General features: G+C 60.8%; 1 protein-coding gene across 3 annotated transcripts in view; it reads left to right on the forward strand.

Annotated features, from left to right (window-relative positions):
* Positions 1 to 11,847, forward strand: part of SLC12A5 (solute carrier family 12 member 5) — a gene marked incomplete at its 5' end in the record, with an annotated part of 34,064 nt that extends 22,217 nt beyond the window's left edge. For 2 of the 3 annotated variants that reach the window (XM_081291816.1, XM_081291817.1), the window contains 15 exons: positions 690 to 864; positions 1,510 to 1,628; positions 1,891 to 1,989; positions 2,831 to 2,950; positions 3,282 to 3,386; positions 4,384 to 4,552; positions 6,458 to 6,653; positions 7,467 to 7,636; positions 7,908 to 8,039; positions 8,826 to 8,933; positions 10,184 to 10,306; positions 10,398 to 10,597; positions 10,869 to 10,883; positions 11,112 to 11,245; positions 11,443 to 11,847. In XM_081291816.1, the coding sequence (XP_081147942.1) occupies positions 690 to 864; positions 1,510 to 1,628; positions 1,891 to 1,989; positions 2,831 to 2,950; positions 3,282 to 3,386; positions 4,384 to 4,552; positions 6,458 to 6,653; positions 7,467 to 7,636; positions 7,908 to 8,039; positions 8,826 to 8,933; positions 10,184 to 10,306; positions 10,398 to 10,597; positions 10,869 to 10,883; positions 11,112 to 11,245; positions 11,443 to 11,534 (1,957 nt within the window). In that variant the 3' untranslated portion in view covers positions 11,535 to 11,847. The remainder of the gene's footprint in view (positions 1 to 689; positions 865 to 1,509; positions 1,629 to 1,890; positions 1,990 to 2,830; positions 2,951 to 3,281; positions 3,387 to 4,383; positions 4,553 to 6,457; positions 6,654 to 7,466; positions 7,637 to 7,907; positions 8,040 to 8,825; positions 8,934 to 10,183; positions 10,307 to 10,397; positions 10,598 to 10,868; positions 10,884 to 11,111; positions 11,246 to 11,442) is intronic. The other variant, XM_081291815.1, reaches the window with a different exon arrangement.
* Between the last annotated feature and the right edge of the window lie 365 nt (positions 11,848 to 12,212).

The raw sequence follows: 12,212 nt of genomic DNA on the forward strand, positions 1-12,212 counted from the left end.
GTTTCAGGGCAGCTTGACCTCCGTCTATCTCACTTAATCATAGACCTCCCCCAGGACTGCAGGATTCCAGCAGATCACCCCTACAGTGCTTCACCCAGGGTCTTGGAGTCCTTCAACAATGCCCCCCCTTTTGAGTTGGGGTCTCTCTGTGTTGCCCAGGCTGGTCTTGAATTCCTGGGCTCTTGAGATCCAGTGATTCCCGTGCCTTAACCTCCAGAGTAACTGGGTCTGAAGGCGCCACCACCACACCCAGCCTGCCCTTCTATTTTAAGAAGATTTTTGTCTTTGATTCTTACACCATCACCACATGATGCAGCCAGAAACCCATTTTTCACATGGAGGCCCTGAGATCCTAGCAAGCTGAGAGACTTTCTCAGGATGACAGAGTACTGACAACCCCCAATTTGCTAGTGCCGTGCTCTGTGCACCATAGTGAGCATTTTACATATGGAATTCTCTCACCCGTTATATGGAATAGGTTCATGATTGTTCCCATTGCTGAGGAAACTGAGGCTCAGAGAGGGGAAGTGATCTGCTCAAGGTCACACAGGGCAGGAGGTGCCCAGGATATTTAGGAGTCGCCTTTTCTCTGTCACCTGCAGAGCCTAATGCGTTGGTCAGCCCCAGCCTGGAAATCCAGGTGACATTGCTCACTCGGCGTCGTCTGTTCCCCTTCTTCTCTATCCCAGGTTTGGTGAAGCTGTGAATGGAAACCTGGTGGTGGGCACACTGGCCTGGCCATCTCCCTGGGTCATCGTCATCGGCTCCTTCTTCTCCACCTGTGGGGCTGGGCTTCAGAGCCTCACCGGGGCCCCACGCCTGTTACAGGCCATCTCCCGGGATGGCATAGTGCCCTTCCTGCAGGTCAGTGTGGGCAGGAGAGCAGCCCCACCCAGTAGGTCAGCCAGCCAGGCCCCTGCCTGGGGGCTGCCGAGGAGACTGCGTAGCCTCTGGGGCCGCCCTGGGCTGCTCCTGGGCCCTTCGGCTTGACACTGCATTAAGAGGGATGGGTGGATCTCATTTGGGATTTGGATTGTGGTCAGGGCCATCATTTTGAGAATTTTATGCTCTCAGGGGAAAATAAATGGCCCTTCCCTGGCTCCATTTGTTGGCCAAGGACTTAGAGAAGCAGAAAAAAGGCAAGAAAAGACAGGGGTGGGGGTGGCGTGGGGAGCTCTCCAGGGTGCTTAAAAAACAGTATGGAGCACATGCCATGGTCACTTGCTGGCCTCCGGTCAGCTCCTCTCCCATCTGCCCCTCTGACTGGAACTTCCTTTCCCATCAGGGGTCATTGGAACTTCATTGCACTAGGGTGCCAATGTCAGGGTGGGCAAGACCTGGCAAAATCTGCCGTTCCCTCGGGTGCCCCAGGGGATGAAAAGTGCAGCCTCCTCTCCCACGGCTCATGTCTGTAGGATTCCTGCCTCTCCTCCTGTTTTCTAAGACTGGAGGACAGAGACCAGAAGACCGCCTGGTCTCAGTCCCCCGAGACGCTTGCTCTGTCCCCAGGTCTTTGGCCATGGCAAAGCCAACGGAGAGCCGACGTGGGCACTGCTGCTGACGGCCTGCATCTGCGAGATCGGCATCCTCATTGCCTCCCTCGACGAGGTGGCCCCCATTCTGTCCATGTGCGTGCCTCTCCCTGGGTCCTCCAGCCGTGGCCCAGGACCACACCTGAGCACTCTGGTCACCCGGGGACTTCCTGTCAGTCATGGAAGCCCGTCCTTTGTTATATAGAGATCCACCCCATAATATCAGAGTGTGTTAGAAGGGGATTTGGCCTTGGGACCCCTTAGGCGCCTGTGGTCTCTCCCCTGCTCCGCTTCCCATGTCTCCATTTCTGTTTCTGCTCCCTGTGCATCTGTCTCTCCGGGGCTCTGTGTGCTCTAGGTTCTTCCTGATGTGCTACATGTTCGTGAACCTGGCCTGTGCCGTGCAGACGCTGCTGAGGACGCCCAACTGGAGGCCGCGCTTTCGATACTACCACTGGTGGGTGCCCTGTCCACCAACCCGCCCCACCCATTTCTTACCGCCACCCAACCCCAAAGGCCAGCTCCTTCAGGTCTAAGGACCCCAAACCTGAATGCCACGTCCTGTTGTCCCCCCTCCCGTGGCCCAGCTAGTGGGAGGCCAATCCCGGAGAGGCATGAAGCATAGTCAGCAGCAACCTCAGCATCACCCTGCCCAGTCCAGGGTGCTCAGCTTCTTAACGACGGGTCAGATGCAGCTGATGCAAATCCAAAATATGACTCTGGCTGTGAGCTCCCGGCTGAGCACGTGGCAATCTGAACCTTGCTGTAAGAGGGGCTTGCTCACTGCTCCTCTCCTGGGCTCTGGAGAGTGGTCCTGCCCAGCAGAGGGGGACCCCCCTTCCAGGAGCCCGCAGTTCCTCTTATTCTTTTACTTTATGGCTTTTCATGCTCACAGTAGGACCACAGGGATGACCCTGTTCACTCTAGAAAGAGGACACTGAGTTCAAACAAGGGAAGGGACTGGCCCAAGGCCACTGGGAAGACTGTGGCATCATGGGGCTTGTACCGGGGCTGCCACCTCCACTCCCTTGTTCCCCTTTGCTGGTGGCCTCTTCAGGGACCCCATCTCAGAGCCCATGTAGCTGGGGCTGTCCAGCCTCGGCTAAGGTGACTCTGGAGTTGACGGGGACATGGATGGTGCCTGTCTGTGGCTGCTTCTCCATCCAGACGGCCTCGGATCTCCAGGGTGCTCACGGTGACAACTAGTGAGCTCCCAGACCTGGCCGCAGTCACCCAGGTCTGGTCAGGCCCTGCTCCACGGACTCTCACTGTCCACGCCGGTCTCTCTCCATGTGCAGGACCCTCTCCTTCCTGGGCATGAGCCTCTGCCTGGCCCTCATGTTCATCTGCTCCTGGTATTACGCACTGGTGGCCATGCTCATTGCGGGGCTCATCTACAAGTACATCGAGTACCGCGGGTGAGCGGGAGGCCCGCAGGGGCGGTGGGGGCTGGTCGGTGGGGGACGGGGTGGGGGAGGGCTGGAGTGGAGGGCGCAGTGAGGGGGTGGGACTGGGAGACGGGAGATGGGTGGAGGCTTTGAGAAATGGGTGGTGACAGCAGTGTTTCCAAGGGAGCAGCGGCTCGGCTCGGTGGCTGGGTGACGGAGCCAGTGGGGGACTTGCCTGCCCTTCCTGAGCCTGGGAGAAGAGGGAGGGATGTCTGTGCCCTGGGGCAGCCAGTTCTGTGTGTAAGGTTTTCGCTGCCATTTCCGGGATGTCTGGCCTCACGTGGTCCCCTCCTGCCCCCAGGGCAGAGAAGGAATGGGGCGATGGGATCCGGGGCCTGTCCCTCAGTGCCGCTCGCTATGCCCTCTTGCGCCTGGAGGAAGGGCCCCCACACACCAAGAACTGGAGGTCAGTGCGAGGGGCGCCTGGTGAGTGCTGGGGGGACAGGAAGGGAGCAGGGCCGACTCTCCCCACTCACCTTGTTTTGCTCCGTGGCCTCCTCTGATTGCTCTCCGAATGCCGCCCAGCTTGCTGGCCTCCTGACCACGTGTTCAGCTGTGGGTTCAAATAATTGGTGAACGCGCGGCCGGGCCTCCCAGTCTCTGGGATGTAGCGAGCTCACGCTTCTGCGGGGAAGGCCACGGAGACAGGTGGGATTGCTCTCTCACTTGGAGAGCATGGAGCTCTCCGGACTCTCGACTAGTGACAGTCCCTCCTTTTCGTTCACATGAAGGTCAGGGGTCAGAGAGGTCCTGGGGGTCACAGGAGGCAAAACCCAACCAGAGCCGTCCCTGAGCCTCTCGGCCAGCTGCCCTCTGCCTGGCTGCTCTGCAGGCCCAGACCCTGGCTCACCTCCAGGCCCCTCTGCCAAGAGTGAGGCACGAGCTCGGCCAGGACGTGCGGGCTGGTCCAGCCGCAAGCTCCGGACCCAGGGCTGGGCGTTATTTGAATCCTCAGACGATCAGCACAGGGTCTGGTGGAGAGCAGGGGCCTGGGGGACTGGCCGGAGGCGGACCGAGAGATTAGCACACCCGTGAAGGCTGAGGGTGCCCTGCGGGCGGAGGGCGGTGGTGAAGGGTGGGCGTGGGAATGGATGGTGGTGGGTGGGCGTGGGGTGAGGACGCACCCAGAGGTGGACGGCCTGGGTGTGAGGGGGACTGAAGGGGAAGACGGGTGAGTGGGTGGCGGCACAGGCAGAGCGGAGCTGGTGGATGGCGAGCTGGGCGGGGGGTGGAGGGATGGACATTGGGGAGATGGTTGGAGAAATGGATGGTTGACTGTTCAGAGGGACAGGTGATGGGCACAGGCGGGTGGGGACCAAGGAGATGGTAAGGGAACTGGTCATGGGTGTGCGGTGGGTGGCCGGGGAGCAGACACGGGGGTCATGTGACTGTCCCCCCGCCAGGCCTCAGCTGCTGGTGCTGGTGCGCGTGGACCAGGACCAGAACGTGGTGCACCCCCAGCTGCTCTCCCTGACCTCTCAGCTCAAGGCGGGGAAGGGCCTGACCATCGTGGGCTCAGTCCTCGAGGGCACCTTTCTGGACAACCACCCCCAGGCCCAGCGGGCAGAGGAGGTGAGTGGGGGGCGGGCTAGGGTGCTCAGGAAGACAGTGTTTGCCCCCCATCCTGAAAACTCTGGGATCAAGTGGCCTCGGCTTTTCCCATCTTCTTCCTTAGAAGAGGAGCCTGAGGGCCCAGGTAGCCAGTCCCTTAGAATTCAACCCACTGAACCGAAGCCCATCCGAAACAGAAGGGCCTGTGTTGTGGATAAGGAAACTGAGGCATAGAGAAGCCAGGTCCCCCGTCTAAGGACAGAAAAAGAGATTCAAATTCGGATACTTGACTCCTACCTCAGACATTTTCCTGCCAAACTACAAACATTCCAAACTGTCTTCACATTCGTGGGCCATTTTCATCCCACTCTGCATGAACTCGGCATGTGTCGTACCCACCTCTGGCCCAGGAAGAAACTGAGGCCCAGAGAGGGAAAGCAGCTTGGTGAAAGTCACACAGATGCTGTCAGGACTGGAAATGGGTCCGTGGCTCCCCCTCATGGGCTCGTCTCCATCCACTGGCCCATGTCCTCAGAGCAGGGTCCAGTGTGGGCCGGGGCCACTGGGTGCGCGCGAGGTGCAGGACGAGTCGGGTGGAGCCTGGTGGGCAGTGGGGACCGGAGGAAGGACCTTCGGCCCACGATGGGGCCGTTCTCCTCAGGCCGTGGCTGCGCTGGAGGAAGGAAAGGACTCCAGGAAGGGGGCAGGCAGGACACCCCTAATGCCTTGTGACAGTTCTGTTTCCGCCTCACTGAGCCGTTCACAACGATCTGTCAGGGCCAGGGCTGGAGGCTTCAGCTGGCCGGTCCAGTGCAACGTGCAGCGGCTGAGGCGAGCTCTGCGCTGAGCGCCGGGCCGGGCACAGGCGGGTCAGCTGTTTAAGAGCACGTGGCCGCCCTCGAGGAGGCCAGGGCTGGGAGATGGGACGTCCAGCAGGCCTCAGACCCTCGGCGGTCAGTGAGGGCTGTTAGGGCAAGAACAGTGGAGGGAGACAGGGCCAGGGTCCCAGCACACCAAGCAGGGCCCAGCCCCTCACGCTGCGTGGCATGAAGTGCTCCCTGCCCCCAGATGAGGTGGCTGTCGGCCCCCGTTGACAGGTAGGAGTGGAGGTGAGATGGCTTGCCGAGGTCGTGCCAGGGGTGGCGGAGGTGGAAATCACCCTCTGTTGATCCAGGACAGCCACTGGGGGCGTGGGCTCTGCAGGGAGGCTGTGCCAACAACATGCCCACGCGGGCATCAGCTGTGTCCTTGAGCCAGTCTTAGTCTCTCAAGCCTCAATTTCCTCACTGACAAGATGGGGGTGAGAAGAACTTTCCCGTATGATGCCCATCAACTGTGCAGTTAAGATGCTTATTGTTACGCTGCGTTAAAAAAGGTCCCTGCCAGGCGGTGCCCTGGCTCACGCCTGTAATCCCAGCAACACATGAGCCTGAGGCAGGAGGATTGCAAGTTTGAGGCCAATCTCAGCAACTTAGCAAGGCCCTAAGCAACTTAGTGAGACTCTGGAAATAAAGAATAAAAAGGGCTGGGGTGTGGCTCAGTGGTAAAACCCCTGGGCTCAATCCCCAATATCCCCCCAGTTCTTAAAACAGGTCGTCCACCCATCAGAGAGTTTGATCTCAGTCTGGGTGGAGGGAGGTGTCTGAAGAAGGTGGCACTCAGTAGGGAGGGCAGGCTGTGGTGTCCAGCAGGGGCAGGGGATGTGTTGGGTGGTGGGGGGTATCGGGGGGTGGTGGGAAGGCTGGGCAAATTGTGACTCATCTGCAGGAATGGGGTTCCTAGGTGACAGGAGGGAGGCACGGTTCTGACATGCTCAGGGCTGAGCTTCAGCAGGACGGGGACGAACGGAGAGGGGGATGGAGCCAGGGGGCTGCAGGGGCCTCAGCCAGGGCCAGGAAGGCCTGAGGCTGGTCCCCCCACCCCCAGTCTATCCGGCGCCTGATGGAGGCAGAGAAGGTGAAAGGCTTCTGCCAGGTGGTGATCTCCTCCAACCTGCGGGACGGCGTGTCCCACCTGATTCAGTCCGGGGGCCTCGGGGGCCTGCAGCACAACACGGTGCTCGTGGGCTGGCCCCGCAACTGGAGGCAGAAGGAGGACCATCAGACGTGGCGGAACTTCATCGGTAACCCTGCAGGCGGCTGGGCCGGGCAGGGGTGGGCTCTGCTTCCGTGGGCCCAGCACCAGTGTGCGCTCGGCACCCGCAGATGACGGGCCAAGGCTGGCCACGTGCCAGCACTGCTGTGTGCTGGGGACTCAGATGTGAATGAGACCATCCGGGCTCCCTCACGGCCCTCAAGGCCTGAGGGAAAGACAGGGCAGAGCAGGGGGAAGAGCTACAGCTTTGAAGCCACAGTGACCGAGGTCTGCGTCTCAACTCTAGTCCTTCCTAGCTGTGTGATAGTGCCTAAGTGACTCACCTTCTCTGAGCATCTGACTCCTTGGTGATAGTTGGAAATAGCACTACGATAACTAACATTTATAGAATACATTCTGTGTGCCGGACAAGTGGAGGCTTTCTCTAATCTCATCAGGGTCCTCTGAGCACTCGGCATTTTTATCTCTCTTTTATTGGTGAGACTGCGGCACAGAGAGATTAAGGAATTTGCCTCAGGTCACACAGTTTAACAACAACCCCAGAGCCTGTCCATACTCCAACTCCAAGGGGCTCTGTCTCCCTTAAGGATTCAGGGAGGCCACGTGTGGTGGTGGGTTCTTGATCATCAGAAAGGGCACGTGGTGTCACTGTGATCTGACAGATGGGACGGCTGAAGTCCAGAGAGGTTGGGGGACTTCTTCGGATCCAAACAGAACGTGGGGAGGCCGGGTGGATGCTGGTTCGGGGCAGGTGCTGGGTGCCAGGAGCCCCCTGGCTGCTACTAGACCTGGGGGGGCCAGAGTCACTTTCCGGTCTCCTTCCTTCCTGGGGCTCCATCAGAACTGGTCCGGGAAACCACAGCTGGCCATCTGGCCCTGCTGGTCACCAAGAACGTGTCCATGTTCCCTGGGAACCCCGAGCGCTTCTCCGAGGGCAGCATCGACGTCTGGTGGATCGTGCACGACGGCGGCATGCTCATGCTGCTGCCCTTCCTGCTGCGCCACCACAAGGTCAGTGCGCGTGCGCGTGGGCACCTCCGGGGGCGGCCGGCCTCCACATCTGGCCTCTCCTGTGGACTCCCGGGGAGGGGCTCTGCTCCCTGCTTCAGGCTGGAGGTGAGCCGTTGCTGTAAAGGACAGCGGTGACGTTTTCACCGGGAGCCTCAGAGCTGGGCAGGAGACTCTGCAGCATTGGCCCCCGAGGCCCGCGCGCGCTGTGTGCGAGGAGGGGTGGGAAGGTTGGGGACACATCCCCGCTGGACCTCTCTGGGTCCCCGTGCAGGTCTGGCGCAAGTGCAAGATGCGAATCTTCACTGTGGCCCAGATGGACGACAACAGCATCCAGATGAAGAAGGACCTGACCACGTTTCTGTACCATTTGCGCATCACCGCGGAGGTGGAGGTGGTGGAGATGGTGAGTCCCGGAGCTCCCGGAAGTTCTGGAGGCGCCCGGGCCTCTCCCTTGGCCCCAGCACCGTCCAGGGCCACCCAGCACCCACAGCACATGATGCCGGCTTCGCCCTCTGCCCACCTCCTAGCCTCGCGCATTTATCCTGGTGTCTGCCCTCCTTCCACCTCCACCCGCGCCCCTTTGTAACAACAGGCTGATCGTGTGCGCCCTCTGGCAGGACTCGCTCCTGCGTTTCATGTTCAGTCATTCCTCAGCCACCACGAGATGGATGTGATTATCAGGATTTCCTTTTTACAGATTAGAACATCGAGGCACAGAAAGGTTAAGTAATTTCTCCCACAGCCCACAGTAAATGGCAGAGCCAGGATTCAAACCCAGGCAGGCTGGCTTTAGAACCTGTGTTCCTGTGGTGACACCGCCCAGCCTCTTGTTCATCCATCCTCGCAGTCTGCGCCTGTCCCCCTTGTGTCCCCTGGTTTACCCACATGGCCGCTGGCGGACTTACCTGCTCCTGGTGCGCTCATTCCTGTGTGTCCACTCACCCTTCATTCTTTTCCACGGCCTCTTCACTCACCAGGTCACTCATTGATCAACTCCTTCATTAGCTCATCATTCACACGCCTGGTGCTGAGCTGCCCAGTGTCCAGGTTGCTGCCCTCTCTGCTCCAGCCCTGCCTCCCGCTGTCCTGGGCCTGGGCAGGGACGCCCTGGGCTTCCCTCCCTGGGCCTTGCAGCTGCCCGGGCGCAGGCTTCCCCCGCCCTTCTCACTGCACCTGCCCCTGCCCACAGCACGAGAGCGACATCTCCGCCTACACCTACGAGAAGACCCTGGTGATGGAGCAGCGCTCCCAGATCCTCAAGCAGATGCACCTGACCAAGAACGAGCGCGAGCGGGAGGTGAGCCTGCTGTGGGTCTGGGTCTGCCCAGGCACAGGGTGGCCTGGGTCTGGCCCTGGCCACCGGCATTGCTGCCTTCACCCTATCACCCTTACTCGCCCAACTCCACCTCTCGGCACCGGGCTCCCTGGCAGGGCAGCGGGAGAACACACTGCCACCCCGAGCCACAGGGCAGAGGAGCCTTGGCATGCAGCGTGGATTGTCCTCTGCATGTGACTTTGGGGGCCCAAGGGAGAGTAATGGATGCTAAATAGGTACAGTGATGAATCCTCAGGGGTGTGGGCTGTCAGGGTGGGAGACAAGGGTTCATGTAATAGACGCTCAGAAAGTGGGTGGCAGGTGGCTGTTCACAGATGTAGCCATGGGTGTGGTCCATATTCCCAGGGCTAAGGGTGATGGGTCTCCCATAGAGTGTGCATGTGAGACCTCCCAGGTGTGGATCACTGGTCCCAGGACTGTGGATGAAAGACCCTCCCCAGGGAGTGGAGTCCTTAGGGTCATGAGTGATGATACCCAGGACTGGGGACAAACTCCTGGAGGTGGGGCTAGGTTGCTTGGGGAATGGGGGCAGATCTTATAGGAGAAGGTGACAGAACCATGGGTTATGAGTCTCCCAGGTGTGGTTAATACATTTCTCAGAATGGGGCTGATGGCCAGGCACATGGTGCACGACTGTAATTCCAGCAACGTGAGAGGCTGAGGCAGGAGGATTGCAAATTTGAGGCCAGTTTCCACAACTTAGCAAGGCCTTAAGCCGCTCAGTGAGGCCCTGTCTCAAAATAAACAATAAAAAGGGCTGGGGATGTGGCTCAGTGGTAAAGTTGTCCCTGGGTTTAATCCCCAGTACCCCCTCCCCCCAGAAAGACTGTGGTTGGATGGATCCTCAGGGAAATGAGTAACGGGTACCCCTTTATCAGATAAGGAGGGACCTCCAAGCATGGGGGTGTTACCCAGGGGTGGCAGTAAAAATGACAAGAGATGGCATTTGCTCGTACCAGCCAGAACTGACATGGGCCACAGTGCGTGGAAGAGCCTTGCTGTGGCAGTGCTGCATTTTGGTTGTGGGATGGCGGGAGGTCGGGGCTCTGGAGGAGTGGCCAGGTCAGTGTGCAGTCCTCTTGCACGGGAAGTCCTGCGCTGTTTGAACTGCTGGTTGGTTCCTGGCTGAATGTTGGCACTGGTGGTAGCTCTTGGCAGGGCATGAGTGGTGACTCCCAGCAGAGCTGGCACCAACTTGTGTCACTCCCTAGATTCAGAGTATCACAGATGAGTCTCGAGGCTCCATCCGGAGAAAGAATCCAGCCAACACTCGGCTTCGCCTCAATGTCCCGGAAGAGACGGCTGGTGACAGCGAGGAGAAGCCCGAGGAGGAGGTGGGCAGCGGCAGTGGTCTGGCCTCAGCCAGTGGGAGCAGGACCTTTGGCTGCCAAAGGAGTCACCTCCTCGCCTTTCCTTCACCCCCAGGTGCAGCTGATCCACGACCAGAGTGCTCCCAGCTGCCCCAGCAGCTCCCCGTCCCCAGGGGAGGAGCCTGAGGGGGAGGGCGAGACAGATCCCGAGAAGGTGCATCTCACCTGGACCAAGGACAAGTCGGTGGCAGAGAAGAATAAGGGCCCCAGTCCCGTCTCCTCGGAGGGCATCAAGGACTTCTTCAGCATGAAGCCGTATGGGCTGGGCCCAGGGCTTGGGTGGGGTGGGCCTGGGCCCTGCTCAGCATGGCAGAGAACCAGCAGGGTCCTGTCCGAAGCCCCAGGGGCGGCTCCCTTCCCACCTGAGAACTCACAGGGTTTGGCCTGATGCTGAGGCGGGGACTTCCAGGTTCAGGAAATGGGGAGGTGAAGGATGTGGTGTGGGGGGGAGCAGGTGATGGCATCTCAGGCCTCTTCTTTTCCTGACACCTTTCCCTCTTTCTCTCGTTGCTTCTGTTTCCTGAAGGGAGTGGGAGAACTTGTAAGTGCTTCAGCATGTTTCCTGTTACCTCCCGCCGGCCGGGTCTCCCCTCTCCTTGCTCTCTCGTGACCCCCAGGGGTGCCCCTGGCCTCCGGAGTCTCTAATTGCTCAGCTGGAGAGGCCTGGGGTGGGTGTCACGGGCTTGCCAGGGCCAGCCCCAGCAGCGCGGTCTGCCTGGAGGGCCACCGAGTCCTCCCCAGCCCACGCTCTGCTCCCCTTGCTCCGCAGGAACCAGTCCAACGTGCGGCGCATGCACACGGCCGTGCGGCTGAACGAGGTCATCGTCAAGAAATCCCGGGACGCCAAGCTCGTTTTGCTCAACATGCCCGGGCCTCCCCGCAACCGCAACGGTGACGAAAACTGTATCCTGGACTGAAGATGGCGGGGTGGGCGGGGAGGTGACCTCCGGGAACCTGGTCCTAGTCCCGGGATGGAAGGTCCGAGCCGGTCCTGCTTCAGGATCAGCACCTCGGACAGGGACGCAGGAGCGCGAGGTCCCCGGAGACCCCTGCTCTGCCGGGAGGGGAGGGGCGAGTCTTTCTCCTTGACCGGCTCTCAGACATGGAGTTCCTCGAGGTCCTCACAGAACACCTGGATCGGGTGATGCTGGTCCGCGGCGGCGGCCGCGAGGTCATCACCATCTACTCCTGAGGGCCAGGACCTGCCACCCGGGCCCCAGCGCGCCCGGCCGCGGCCCCGGAGCCCCCGCCGCGCCCCCCGCCGCTGTCACCGTTTACACACAGACCCTGTGCCCGTGCCCTGGCCCCCTTCCCCGCTGCCTGAAGCCTGGAGGCCACGCCCGTCGGGGCTGACTCGGAGAGGGCGCCCGAGCGCCCTGTCGTCCCGGCTGCGCTGCCCTTTTCTAAGCGCGGCCTCGCCCGGCCGGAGAGACGCTGCAATAAGGGTCGGGAGCAGGTGCGGAAAGCAGAGGACCTGGGGCCCGGAGGACCCCCGGCATCCACGCGGCCCCTTCCCCTTCCCACGCCGCCGCGGTCCTGGCGCGGCGCTCCTCCGTGCTGCGGCTCGCTCCCAGCGGCCCCAAGGCGCGGCTGGGCAGGCGGCGCCCCAAGTCCCCACCGCCCTCCCCGCCCAGCCAGCCCGGGACGCGGGCGCGGGCGGCCGAGCCTATACATAGTGTACAGGAGACATCGCGTGTATTTTTAAAGTCCCCATATTTATGTAACTAGAAGCGCAACGGACTCCTCGCCACGGTCCAGCCCTCCCGCTGGGGCGCCGGGGAGGCGGGGGCCTGGGAAGCCGAGTTTTCCTTGACGTTCGAGAGTTTGAGAGCGAAAGTGCTTTAGGCCCAGGCGGGGGTCGTGGTCCTGG

This window comes from Spermophilus citellus (assembly GCF_964194105.1).
Source record: "Spermophilus citellus genome assembly, chromosome: 4".
NCBI lineage: Eukaryota > Metazoa > Chordata > Mammalia > Rodentia > Sciuridae > Spermophilus > Spermophilus citellus.